Source organism: Prosopis cineraria, unplaced genomic scaffold, assembly GCF_029017545.1.
Source record: "Prosopis cineraria cultivar Desert tree isolate PC_DT_omini unplaced genomic scaffold, ASM2901754v1 PC12, whole genome shotgun sequence".
NCBI lineage: Eukaryota > Viridiplantae > Streptophyta > Magnoliopsida > Fabales > Fabaceae > Prosopis > Prosopis cineraria.
In genome coordinates, this window is record NW_026555343.1 from 21,557,580 (window position 1) to 21,572,234 (window position 14,655).

At 36.2% G+C, this 14,655-nt stretch overlaps 1 protein-coding gene across 1 annotated transcript; it reads left to right on the plus strand.

The window, feature by feature from the left end:
* Positions 1-12,601: 12,601 nt before the first annotated feature.
* LOC129289182 (uncharacterized) lies at positions 12,602-14,210 on the plus strand. The gene is made up of 3 exons (XM_054925987.1): positions 12,602-13,092; positions 13,208-13,630; positions 13,760-14,210. The coding sequence occupies exons 1-3, from the start codon at positions 12,602-12,604 to the stop codon at positions 14,208-14,210; spliced, it is 1,365 nt and encodes a 454-aa protein (XP_054781962.1).
* The last annotated feature ends 445 nt before the right edge of the window (positions 14,211-14,655 follow it).

Genomic DNA, 14,655 nt, shown 5'->3' on the forward strand with positions numbered 1-14,655 from the left:
CGGACGAACCCTAAAACATAATCTAGAGATTTTGAGATAATGTGTGGAATTGGATATTGATTTTGGTGTGTCGGGATGTGTAGTAGGATGGTTAGAGTGTTTTAAAACGGTCGGTGTGGTTAAATAAAGAAACTAAGTGTTATGGGCACTTAGAAAATTTAGAGTTTATCTAGAGTGATAATTGATGATTATCACTTGATTGTGTAGATTGAGTGTTGCTTGAGCTACCTCATGTGTATAGAACGTGTGGAGCTAATGTTGAGCTACGGTAACTCTTTTATGTGATAAAGGGTTGAGGCAACGGAATAATTTACACTGGTTAATTATATTTCTTAATTGTTTGTGAGTAGATAAATATATGTGTTTACATGTGTTTCGAAAACTTGGCATATTATGAAAGAAGATTTTCTTGTGCATTAAAAACTATTTTTAAAATAATAAAGAATTTTGAGTTCTTACGTGAAAATTAATGATTCCTTATAAAGGTGTAAAATGTGCGGTAATTTGAGCATGATCATATTAGGGGGTAGAGTTCACCTATAGGAAGGAATAGTGAAAGTCTATATGGCATGTAACTCCTTAGGGTCTAGTAAGGCACAATGTTAGAGATTTTCTCCTTAGTATCCATGCAGGATACGGTGTTGGAGAGTGACGCTCCTTAGCATCAATGATGCAGTATTAGAGTAACACACCCTGATTTGTGTGTGATAGGGGAGACTATAGTCTGAAAGTAGGATAGGATGCCTTTGGCTGGGTTATCCTACCACCAAAGGTAAGATCAGACCATTGTGGATGTGCACTTGGTTCAAGAGCCTATGGTTTCAGTCAGGGTGATATGGAGGCTTGGATGGTAGAATGATCATACTAGTGGTAAATGATTTGTCTTGATGAAAAAGATTATGTTATAATATGCAAAAGTATATTTTTATGTTTAATAGCTTTCCCTAATGGTTGTGCATGTTAACTAATGGGAGTTAATTATTTTATTATTGAGATATTTATCTCACCCTGTGGCTATATTTTACAGGTGAGAGCTCTGGTAAGGGCAAGGGGAAGGAAAGGGTGTCTGACGAGTGAAAAGAGTAGTCGTATAGCTCTTCCCTTTCCTCTTTTTAGGTATTGTAATGAATATTGTCAATACATAATTCTAACTTAGGAACATGACATTATTTTGGAATATCACTTATATGAATTTATAATAAGTGTGTGTATCTTGGTCTAAGGTTGATATCATGTGTGCTTGGCCAAGTTACAATTGCAAGTGATATAATTGAAGTGATTTATGAGCCAAAATGACTAAATTGATATGTGTGTTAAATTTAATCCACCCTTTTATGTTATTGTCAAGTGGGGGTTTGATGGTCATTTTGAATGTGATTTCTTATTTGTGTGACATGAATGAATTGTCATGTTGTGTGTGGTCTATTTGAGGTTGTCAAAGTGTCTCTAGGGCTAATGGCATTTGGTATTGTGACTTGGACACCTTTGTGTGTGTTTTAAGGTAAAAACAAACTATTTTGGGTTTAAGTGTCTATCTTTTTAATAGATGATTGTTTGAGTGTGAAACTGGTGCCATCAGTCAGAGGGCTCAAAGAGCTTCATGTGAATACTTGAACTGTTCAAATCGGATGTTAAATGGCGAAATGGCGTGCTCCGAAAGTTTATAAAGCTGTCATGACAGCAATCTACTATCATGACAGTAGGTGCGTGCTGTGACGACAAGTGGCCTTTGAGGGGCTCATCCCTTTATGCCATTGCAGCAGTGGACATGGCTTGTGCTACAGTAAACGGGCTAGAATTTTAAAAAATTGCTTGTTTTAGCCTGTTTTGAAGTGGTTTGATTTCCATGCTTCCATATTTGTTCTTAATTGATTTTTAACCATGGTTTGAGCTCAAACAATATTTTAAAAAGGGTTTTCTTAGGATCCTATTATTTTAAACTAATTATCTTTTAAACCCTTGGGTTGTGATAACTTCATTTTGGGATTTTATCTAATCCTAGTTATCACAATAACGTGTATGTGTGTTATCCTGGTAATGTCAAGGCGGACATTACAATTTGGTATCAATTTCAAGCGTTCCGAGACTGGTATGTGTGATTGTTGTGTTGGATTGTATTATTGTTGCATTCATGTCTAGAAGTTGGCATATGTATATTCATTACACTTACCTTTCCTTTGCATAATTATGTCATTTAACGCTTACTCTTTGTGTGGTTACTTCCATCCTTAGGAGGAGAGAGAGGATGGCAAGACGAAGAACTGCCAGAACTACTACAGGTGGTAACCTATCTAATACAGATGTGATACCAGAGACTAATGAGCTACCACCATAAAATCACATTCCAGTTAGTCAGAACTTGGAGCAATCGAGGAATGAGCCGTAAGGTAATGAGGCCTTGCTATTGAAGATGAAGAACTTAATGCAAGAAATATGCAATTCGATGTGGGGTCAAGGTGTACCAAGGAATGAAAGGGCAAGAGTGATAGCAAAACTATTGAGAATGAAGGAATGTATGAGGAAGAAGATGAAGCTTATAAGGAGAGCACACCCAAACAATTTAGAGCTGTGGGTGGCAGTGGTTCATAGAATTCCATGGATCGAGCATAGAAAAGTTTTTCATAATTTCATCCACTGACTTTTGATGGGACACTGAAAGAAGGCGAAGCTGAAGAGTGGATCAAGAGAATTGAAACAATCTGTAAGGTTGTGCCATGCTTAGAGGAGCAGAAGGTGACTTTAGCCTCCGTGTTGTTTGTGAAAGAGGCTAAACATTGGTAGAAGTTAGCAAGATTGACAAGTAGAGTTAAGTGGATATAGGATGAATTTAAAGTGAGCTTTTTTAACTTTTACTTTCTAGTAGCCTTTAGAGCAGAGAAAGAGGCTGAGTTCCACGAACTCAAGCAAGGGAATCTTAATGAAGAAGCTTTTATCGCCAAGTTCAATTAGTTGTCAAAGTACTGTACCTATCTTATAAGAAACGATGACTTGAAATGGAAGGCTGAGAGACTACTCTAGAAGATGAGGCTTGAGTATTGAAAATAGTTTGCCTTGTTTGAGATCACATCTTATGATGAGATGTGCAATAAGATAAGAATAATTGCGAGAAGGGGTAGAGAAGTAAAGACTGAGAAGAGAAGGGATAGTTAAGGTAGATTCTCATAGACGTTTGGCCCTATTGGTGGAGTCAGTAAGAGGTTCGATTTTAGCTCTGGTAGTTTGGGGAGCTTTGAAAAGAAGAAGACATTTAAGAGGTGATCACAGTCCCGAGGTTCTTTCTAGAGGAGCAATGGGCCAAAGAACAGTGCTCGTAGTGCACAGCCATCTCAACAGGCTTCCACAGTGCCTGTACTGACTCTTAGCACAACTAGAACCCCTCAGTGCCCAAAGTGTGGGAGATACCATATGGGAAAGCATTGGGCTTACTTTAAGTGTGGCAAGACAGGGCACATAGCCAAATATTGTGATGATGGCAAAGTGGGTACCACAGAGTAGAGATAGACTGTTCTTTGGAGGGTATTCATGTTATCCCAAGAAGAGGCAGGTGCATCTCTAAATTTAATAAGAGGTAAAATCTCTCTACACGATTGTGACATAAATACTTTGTTTGATTCGGGTACTACCCATTCTTGTATTTCTGACGACTGTGTGTTGAGGTTGAAATTGTCTGTGCATACTCCACCATATATGATTAATGTGTCTATGCCGGCGAGAATTTCTATAAGAACCGACCACATTTGTCTGGGTATTGATTTGAGATTTGAGAATAGATTAACCATCATTGATTTGATCTTTTTACCCATGATTGGGATTGATGTAGTAGTTGGTATGGACTAGTTGTTGACAAACAATGCGACACTAGATTGTGCAAAAAAGATAATATCCTTGCTAGTGTACACTGCACATGTAGTGAAACTGAGTCAATCAAGACTCTTGTCTGTAATGCAAGCACAAAAGTGCATTCAACAAGGTTGTCAAGCATATATGATGTTCTTTTCTGTTCATACTATTTATGATGGAGGAATTGAGAGAATAGGGGTAGTGAATGAATTTCCTGAAGTATTCTTAGAAGAAGTGTTTGGATTGCCGCTTGAGCGAGAGGTGAAATTTTCTATTGACCTTATGCCTAGAATAAAACCCATATCAAAAACTCCATATCGGATGTCTCCATTTGAGTTGGTAGGGCTAAAGAAACAACTGGAGGAATTGCTAAAAAAAGGTTTCATAAGGCCGAGTATGTCTCTGTGTGAATTACCGATGTTATTTGTGAAGAAAAACGATAGTAATATGAGACTTTGCATTGATTATAGATAGTTGAACAAGGTGATAGTCAAGAACAAATATCCTTTACTCAGGATTGATGACTTACTAGATCAACTGGTTGGAGTTGCGATGTTTTCTAAGATCGACCTACGATTAGGCTATCATTAGCTGCGAGTCAAGATTGAGGATGTACCAAAGACTATCTTTCATAGTAGATATGATCACTATGAGTTTCTAGTGATGCCATTTGGATTGATGAATGCTTCAGTAGTATTTATGGATTACATGAATAGAATATTCCATCCCTATCTTGATAAGTTCGTGGTAGTGTTTATAGATGATATTCTAATTTACTCAAGATATGAGGAAGTGTGAACACCGTATTTTATCCGAGCATTTTTTTTAAAATTTAATAATAAATAACCAAAAAATAATAAGAAAAAAACAAAAATAAAATTTAATCCTTTTTAGGATTATATTTTCAAAATAAAGAAAAAAAACTTTAATTAATAGGGTTTAATATTATAATCTGCTGATTAGGATTTTATTTCTTTAGCTCCTAAAAAAAACAACTAAAAATATAATAAATATGAAAAAATGAAAATTCAATCCTTTAAGGATTATTTTTCAAAATATATATATATATATATAAACAACTAAAAATTGTGATTAAATATATAATATATTTATATATACACGTGTGTGTGTGTGTGTGTGTGTGTGTGTGTTTGTGTGTGTGTGTAAACCGAAGGATAAACACTGGAACGTGTGTGTGTGTGTGTGTTTGTGTGTGTGTAAACCGAAGGATAAACACTGGAACGTGTGTGTGTGTGTTCACTGAAGGTTAAACGCTGGAACCAGCGTTTAACCATCCATTCTAGTCCTTTATTGCAGAAACACCAGACAAGCGAAGGAAGCATACATACATAACCAAAAGACTCAAGCGTTTTCAGCAGGATTAGAGGAGACGTGACAAAACAAAAAAAAGAAGGAAGCACACACACAGATGTGAGATCATACAGACACAGAGAACACACACACGCGAGACAGACCAGACAGACATAGAGAACACACGCACAGCAGGAACGTAGCAGAGGTTAGAGGCAGAGTAAGAGGGCACACATATGAAAAAGAAGAGAGAGCAGCAGCAAAGAAAAAAAGTAAAAAAAACAGAGACTAAAGCTTGCACACGAAGCACGCTACCAGGAGACATGGAGAGCAGCCATAAAAACAAAATGCAGAGAGAGGGAGACAGAAGAGATAAACGAAAAAAGAAGATCAGAGCAGCAGTAAAAATCCAGGTGAAAATGCAAAACAGAGGAAGAAAGAAGGAGAACATACACGAGGGAGAAGACCCAAGGCGAAGAAAACCAGAAACGTGAACAGAAAATGCAGATGAACAGTGACAGGGTCTGAAAATAGAGAAATCAGAAGAAAAGAAAGGAGACATCGACGCAGCGGGAAAGAAGGAAAAAGAGTTAAAGCAGAGTGGGAGAGTAATGATTCAACTCTTCCATTCTCTATATAAGGTCGAACATGAAGCAGAGGCTGAGAGGGAGAGGCGTCAGTTTTGGCTGGAAAACAAGGAAGGACCGAGGGAGAAAAATGTAGAAGAACCGAGACTGAGAGAAAGAAGCAGAACAAGATGAGAAGGAGTCCGTGAGAGAGACCGAAGAACTGAGATAAAAAGAGAGTAAAAGAAGAAGAGAAGGAAGTGAAACGAGAAGCAGAGATGGTGAAGACACATAAACAGAGAAACTCGGCCAGGTAGACGAGAAAATAGAAGACAGAAACAGAGTAAAAACAACTGGAGGAGGAAGGCAGAAACGGAGAGAAGAGAAACTAAAAGAAAAAAGAGAGACAGACAGAGAAGCTGTTTTGGCTAAGAAAAAACAGGAGAAAACGGAGAGAAAACTGAGACGAGAAGGAGAGAAAGCTGAGAGAGGAAACACAGAAACAGAGCAAGCACCGGCGGTGGCTTATCAGATGAAGGACGTGTAAATTCTTGCATGCACTGAGACGAAGCTAGATCTACGCTGAGACAAAGCCAAAGCTGACACTGGTACGCCATACTCGTTTTGGTTTCATCTGTTCTAAACTCATGCAACGTTGCCTCATTGGTTCTAAACTCTTGCAACAAATGTGTGTCTAAATTTCTGTCATCACAGGGACCTTTAATGATAACTACTTATGTTTAAAATAAGGAAATTTGGAAATTTTGAGAGTTTAAGCATGGATTGAAAATATCTAAGAAAATATTTGAAGAGAAAGTAGCTTTATATCATTGTATTTAATTTCCCTAAACAATAATGTTACATACTTTAAATATGCTCTAACATGTGTTTATATGCTTTACAAATGTGGTTGATTTAGTTATAATACTTTTGCATGATTTTTTTATATATATATATTCTAACATTTTGAACAAAAATTTATTGTTGAGCTAAATGATAAGAAGATTCAAGTTTGTATTTTGGCATGAAAGAATATTAATTAATTTAAATTTGATTTCTATTTCTTTATTTTGTGTTTAATTTTCATTTAATAATGGATAAATTCTTGAAGATAAATTTCGATTTTACATGATATCATTTTCATATGAAGATTTTAAATGTGTGGTTAAATGAAAGAATTTGTTCTTATAATTTCACAAATACAATCAATTAAAATATTTAAATGGTATCGTGAGAGATTAGAAAATCTCCGTAGATATTCAGCTTAATTGCCTCATTGTGAAGGATAATAAGTCTTTGCAAATGTTGTGGTCATTAACTTATAAAATAAATAGATGAATAAATTTCATAAATAATTAATTTTTTTAAACAAAATTAATTAATTAAATTGATGCATTAAATCTTTTGGTCATATGAGATTTTTGAATATCCATAGACCTCTAGGATAATTGTATTACCGTAAAAGCCAATAAGGCTTTGCAGGTATGATGATTATAAATTCTCTAAAAACATATACATGCATGCTTGAATAAATTATTACTAACATATAAATAAATTTAATTCTTTTATCGTGAGAGATTTTAAAATCTTCGCAGATATAAAGAATAATTGCATTACCGTATAAACCAATAAGGTTCTGCAGGTACTGCGATTAAATTTCCAACCATAAAACATAAAAGAAAAATAATTTTAAACTCTTTTCTCTCTTTATTCCAAAAATTCAAAAAATGAGAAAATAATTGAAATTAAATCACTTTTTGCAATTTAAAACACACATATCAAAATTTCAGAAATTTATTTTATTTGCAAAATGGTGAGCTATTTCTAATTAATTTCTCTTCAAAAAAAATATATTTTCATCCATAAACAATTACCAAGCCCGAACTATATGGACTTTGATCCCTATCACAGGGTACGTAGGCTTCAGAGCCAGATTCTGAGTGAAGTCCTTCCCATAAATAAATAAATATTTCTCAGTTAATTGTTATCATTTTTATATCAAATACATGAATAAAAAAGGGATAATTAAAATAACTTTAAAACCATATTAATTTAGCACAACAAACTTCAGGTAACTGTTCTCACGAACGGGTATTGTGGGGTGCCTAACACCTTCCTCACACTCAACCGACTCCCCAACCTATTCTCTGATTTCGCAGACCACCCTTATCCACCTTTAAACGGTTTCCTGAGATTTCCCTCAAAATCTTGGTGGCGACTCCCATTTCTCCTGTCTTCCTTCCAAAGGCCGAAATCTTTGCTCTCGCGCTGTGCGCATCGCATTTTCGGGTGCGACAGTTGGCGACTCCACTGGGGACTTAGAGAATCAAACCTATATAAGTTTGTTGTGTTCAAAATATAATATGGTTTTTCTTTTTTACTATTATCCTTTTTAATTTTTGTCTACTTTTTCCTTATTATTTCTCTTCTCTGTCTTTTAATTTGTTTTATAACATGTCTTAGGATAGATAACAGGCGGAATGAATTCTAGGATAGAAGACTCTTATTTGTACATATATTTATCTCTTCGTTTAACTTGATTGGTAGATAAGGGATAAGGAATATCAGATTTGTATACACTTACCCTCACACACATAATGGGCCCTATACCCGGGTCTAAGGAAGCCTTAGGTTAGCAGAAGTTGGTAAAGGTTTTCCTGAGGAATGTTCATATTCCCGGAGATTACTATGAAAACTTTACCCAAGTTGTTACTTATTTATTAAGTTTACTCCCTGAAGGGTTGAAAAGCTCTCGGAGGAATAAATTTATTAAATGGGGTTTCTATCTTCATGGTGGAAGCAGCTTGGTTGCCCATGCTAGGATTGTTAGATCAAACCAAGAACTTTGCACATAATAAGTCAAGCTTGCTAGTATCCCTAGAGTATGTGGATGAAGTGCTCCTGAGATATCCTGCCTAAGGATAATATTTCATGTAAAAAAAAAACTTTGTTCCATGTCGTTTCCTTAAACAAAGAATAGATAGCGAATTTATCAATATTAAAAGATACTATTTAGATTATAAATATTCTATAAAATCCATCAATAATATATATATATATATATATATGTCATTTAATTGGTAGGCATTTTTTTTAAGGAGCAGTAAGGAATCAGAGGAGTGAGTAAGATTGTTAATAAGTTAGTATTAATTAATTAGGCTTAAAAAAACATTAGCTATAATTGTGAAAATACTCCATCTCCTATAAAATAAACTCTAATTTTTATTCCCCTGAAATTCAATAAGGATTTGAAGGGATAGAAGCTATGATTTATATTTGTGATATAGTACCTTTTCATTTTCTTTTCATTTCTTATTTTAATAGGAAATAAAGTGGATTGTTAAGAAAGGTTAGCATACAAGTGAAAAGCACAATGAATGTCATGGATGCAATTCCAACGGGAGTAGTGTATAGAGGCAAGGGAATAAGGTTGGAGGCAATGATGGAAACATTAGACGACTTGAAAGAACTTTCTTGACACATCAAAAGGAATTCATTATCTGATTTCAGGAAGAAATATGGGGATCTTTTGGACTTGCTTTACATACCAGTTCAAACTGATGCCATGATTGTTTTGGGGCAGTATTGGGATGATACATTGAGATGTTTTACATTCCCAGACTTTCAACTCACTCCTACAATAAAGGAATATGGAGCTTTCTTAGGGATGCCTCTTGAGGAAGGAGATCAAGTCTATAAATACCCAGGATATCTACCATCAAAAAATCAAATTGCCAAGCTTCTTGACCTAAATATTGAGGAGGTCAAATTGCTTTATCCAGGAAAGGAGGAGGGGATTTCAAGGGCATTTATGGAGAAATACTTGATCAAATTGGCTGAGCAGAAAAGATGGATTGTTTTCAATAGGGTTTTTGCTATGGTAATTTATGGAGTAATTATATTCCCATTTGTTATAGGGATAATTGATTTACATGCAATCAGTGTATTTTACATGGTAGAATATCACCGAATTAACCCCGTACCAGCAATTCTGGCAGAAACCTACATGACTTTAAGCCACTGCCATGCCAAGAAAAAGGGAAGATTGAGGTGTTGCCTTCACTTATTAAATGTGTGGGTTATGAATCACTTATACGGAAAAGAATTCCAAGAAGGGAAATGGCATGATTCCTATAATCCACTTACTGCATTCAAGAATAAAGAAGGCAGGACCATATTAGACCGAAAAAGGTGGAGTGAAGTTTTTAATCAACTTCAAGAAGGAAGAGTTTATTGGAAATTGATATGGTGGAGCAATGAGAAAATAATTTATCAATACGGGGGATTTCTTAAATGTTCCACTCATGGGGCCGCGGGGAGGAATAAACTACAATCCTGCATTATTATTGAGACTACTGGGTTTCCAATAAAAAATTCCTTCGGGAGAAGAAGTTCAGAGAATTCAATTTCTTCATGATGATGCCACAACTAAGGATCTAAGCCAAAAGGTGGCAAATGCATGGGGTAAAGTTCTATATAGAGGAAAGACGGAGTTAGGGGTGCATATGATAAGGGCAGATGAAGATTATCTAACTTGGTTAACAAAAAGAATTCAGGGAGCTAATCCAGCGTTTGCTCACCTTGATCCTTTACTTAGCAGTGACACAACAGAAGCACAGAAGGAGTTAACGAGACAATTCAAAAGAAGGGTTGAGGAGATAGAAAGATTGACCAAAGCAGATCAAGAGAACAAAGAAGCTTTAACCCACCTACAACACGAGTATGCTTCCTTACAAGAGCAAATACAAAGGATGAAGAGACAAGATACATGGCAAGAAAGTACAAAGATAGATCAATTGAAAAGGGAAAATTTAAAGCTTAAACGCACAATGTGTGACATGTATATACAACTTAAAGAGCATGATCAGGAGGTGAAGGATAACTGGATCAAGTTGATAAAGGTCACTAAAGAAAGGGACGCTCTCAATAATGAAGTACAAGCCCTTCATCCTTTAAAGAGTTTATCACAAAAGGTGGAAATGGTTACTAAGCAATTGGAGGCAAAGGCAAATGAATTAGCAATAGTTAAAAGAGATACATCTGGCACAATTCAAAATTTGATAGAACAAATACACCAACAAACTGACGCGTTAGATGATTAGAGAACACTTTATTCCAGAAAAGCAGAAAAGGCAGAAAAATGGAGGGATCGAGCTGAAAGTTGGATTCAATTGGCAAATATAACCATTCCAAGATTCTGGAAGGTTTACACACAAGCAGAGCACATGAGCCATCCCTTTAATACTTCAGCAGAAATGTCAAATTTCATTATGCTATGTGATGATGTCATGGGGGAAATAAGGGTATTAGCGCAATCATGGCTGCTTGTACTTTGCACTAAGAGATTCTCTTTTGTAATGGACATCATTTATAAAGAAACTAGAGTTCTTATGAATTGATTGCCAACCTTATATTCTTATGAATACAATACGTATCTTAAGGGAATAAGGAAACTATGATAATTCTTTAAACAAGTGGTGATTCGCATTCAAGTGACCTAGTATTTTGTATGCCAACTCTAAGAGACAATCCACTAATTTCCATTTAAAAAAAAGATCTATAATTTATTTATTTATTTATTTTTAATCAGGAAGATAACATTGCTCCGGTAAAGAATTCGTTTAACCAAGCTCATCACCCTACCTGAGTTTATTTGACTTATGCTCGAGTTAAGGCTATGCCAATGGAGGTTCGTGACCTTGAGCATGAGGAAAGAATGGAAGAAGAAGTATCATCTTTGAAAAATCAAGTGACCCTTATACAAGCTCAAATGGGTGAAATGATGAAGTTGTTGCAAAATATGAATGCAAGTGGGATAGCTAACACTATTAACCCCCAACCTCCTAGTGGAAACTAAGGAAATGAGTCTTTACAGCCACAAGGGGGGGTTGTTAATAGTACGGCAGTCGATGGAAGGATTGATCCTATAGCGAAATCCCCTGAACAACCTACTTAAGAGTAGAATAAGGGAGAAGTATATACATATAACATTCCAATTATAGATCCAACTGAAGGTTTTAATAATGCATCACTAAAAGGCATGGAAGACAATTCCAAGGATAGCTGGAAAGAAGAGATGTCAAAAATGAAGGATCAACTTCGAGCTTTACAAGGTCCAGTCACCTGGGGATCCCTTAAGATTGACGAACTTTGCTTACCACCGGAAGTAACTGTTCTTAAAAAAATTTAAAGTACTAGACTTCACCAAGTATGATGGTAATGGTGATCCTGAATATCATTTAGTTACTTACTGCACAAAGATGTCAGTTTGGTCAAGGGAAGAAAAGTTCCTCATCAATTTCTTCCAGGAAAGTCTCATAGGGAGTGCATTAAGGTGGTTTATGAAATCTGATCGCTCCAAATATAAGAAATGGAGTGATTTGGTTAGGGCATTCATGAAACAATACAGGTTTAACCTAAGCATGGCCCCAATAAGGAAACAGTTAGAAGGGATGAAGAAGAAGGCTAATGAAACTTTTAAGGAATACGCCCAAAGATGGAGATCAGTTACCTCTGAAGTTCAACTTCCTCTAATTGAATCGGAGTTACGAACTTATTTTATTAATGCTCTAGCTGATCCTTATCATAAGATTATGTTAGGAACGCAGGCTCGAGATTTTTCTGATCTTATTGAAGTAGGTGAATGAATTGATACAAGCATATGAAGAGGAAGGTTAGAAAATACACCCTTAGAAGCCAAGAAAGCACAAGTGGGGAAGAAAAAGGAGGGAGACATCAATTATGTACAAGGACCGTACCAACAACCCTTTAATTGCGCCCATAACCCTTCGTACTCCCAACCAAACAACTTTGCACAGTTTGATTCAACGCAAGCAAGGGTAGAATTTTATCATACTCCTCCAAATGCTCAACTTAATCATCAAATGGGTAATCAACACCATATTGGAGCAAGACCAGTAAGGCCGCCTCGGGACGAGCACCCATTACCAAACTTTAATGTTACTCGGACAGAGTTGTATGAAGATTTGGTTGCAAAGAATCTTATAGGGCCTCAACCTATTAAACCTCTCCAACCACCTTTCCTAGCTTGGTATGATCCGAACGCAACATGTGAATACCACATGGGGGTGGCTAGCCACTCTATTGACAAATGTGATGCTTTCAGAAGACATGTGCTTCTTTTATTAGATAACAATCATATTGGGATCAAGACAGGTAGCAATCCTAATATCACCACCAATCCCCTACTTGAGCATGAGAAAGGAAAGCCAGTTGCCATGATAGATAATGACATTAGCCTCTCAAAAGCAGTAGAGGACATTCCTTGCACCATGAAGCAGCTGTATGAGCACTTAAGAGAATTAGGCTACATCCAGCAAAGCTTTAGGAGCAATGAAAGAACTTCTCAAGCTATGTTTGATTTTTGTGAATATCACCAAGAGGTTATAGGTCATGACATTAAAAAAATGTATTCCTTTCAAAGAGTTAGCTCAAAAAATGATGATATTAGGGATTGTGGGCATTGACAGAAAAAATATGAGAAATGTATGTGCATTAGATGGGAAGGTTACATATTTTGTAATCAATAAGGAGTTGCAAGCTGCAGAAGGAGAAAATTCATCCTTTTCGATAAATAAGCCAATTTATGAAGTGAAGGAATCAGCAGAAAAATCCTTTTTGCTTATTGGCAAAACATCTCATAATGTCAATAACAAGAAACCTATTGCTTTCCTCCACGTACCAGCACCATTCCTATATCATAGCAATCATGCTGTACCTTGGAATTATGGCTTAAGAATTGAAGGCCCTCGCGATCAAGGGACACTAAACAAAGCTAGTAATGTTGACATTACAGTTAGTGGAATTACACGAAGTGGTCGAATTTACGCCAATGAAACCTATATGCTAGGGGGTAAGGGTTTAGAAGTTGGAGAAAGCTCAGGCCCTAAAGAGTATACCATGAAAAGCAAAGAAGAAGGGACTGATGAATTTTTAAAGATCATGAAGCAAAGCGAATATAACATTGTGGAGCAATTGAATAAGACCCCAGCATGAATTTCAATATTGTCCCTCATTTTCAGTTCTGAAGTACATCGAAAGGCTTTACAAAAGGTTCTAAATGAGGCTTATGTGTGCCCAAACATAACTCCTGAGAAAGTGGTTAATCTAGTTAATGCTGTGAAAAACTCTACATTAATTGCATTCTCCAAAGATGAGATCTTCCCGACAGCTTCTCAATGCCTAAAGGCGCTTCACATTACTTTAAAGTGCCATGGTTATGTAATAGCCAAAGTATTAATTGATGGGGGTTCTGCCTTAAATGTCTTACCTCGATCTACTATGGAACTTTTACCTATTGATGCATCTTGTATGAAACATAGCGACGTGGTAGTTAGGGCATTTGATGGGACAAGACGAGAAGTTGTAGGCAATGTCTGCCTTCCATTGCAAATTAGACCAAGTACTTTTGTGGTAGAATTTCAAGTTATGGACATCGATGCTGCATATACCATGTTACTTGGTAGACCCTAGATTAATGATGCTGGGGCTGTACCCTCGACTCTACACCAAAGACTCAAATACATTAATGATGGAAGACTTATTACTATAAGAGGAGAAGAAGAACTGATAATTAGTAAGCCAAGTGCGGTGCTTTATATTGAGAATACTGAGCAATCATTTGAAAGTGCATATCAAAACTTTGAGTTTGTTGACCAGTCAAGTGAGGAGGTGAATCAAGTCATGGCTAAGATCATAAAGAACCATAGATTTAAATCGGGAAAAGGATTGGGAATAAAGTTGCAAGGGATAAAAGAACCGATAGTACTCTCAGAAAACCCAAAACGTCAAGGTCTAGGATATGAGCCTTCTTTAGAAGCATCAATGACAAGGCAAATGAAGTTGAATAAAGGAAAGAAGCAAGATAAGCAAGAAATCCCACATATTCATGAAACCTTTCCATCACCTACAGAGATAA

Coding starts and splice junctions, on each gene's coding strand:
- LOC129289182 (XM_054925987.1), top strand. CDS start 12,602: ATGGGTAATCAACACCATATTGGAGCAAGACCAGTAAGGCCGCCTCGG. Junction 13,093..13,207: donor GAAAGAACTTCTCAAGCTAT/GTTTGATTTTTG, acceptor GGGCATTGACAG/AAAAAATATGAGAAATGTAT. Junction 13,631..13,759: donor GAAAGCTCAGGCCCTAAAGA/GTATACCATGAA, acceptor CCTCATTTTCAG/TTCTGAAGTACATCGAAAGG.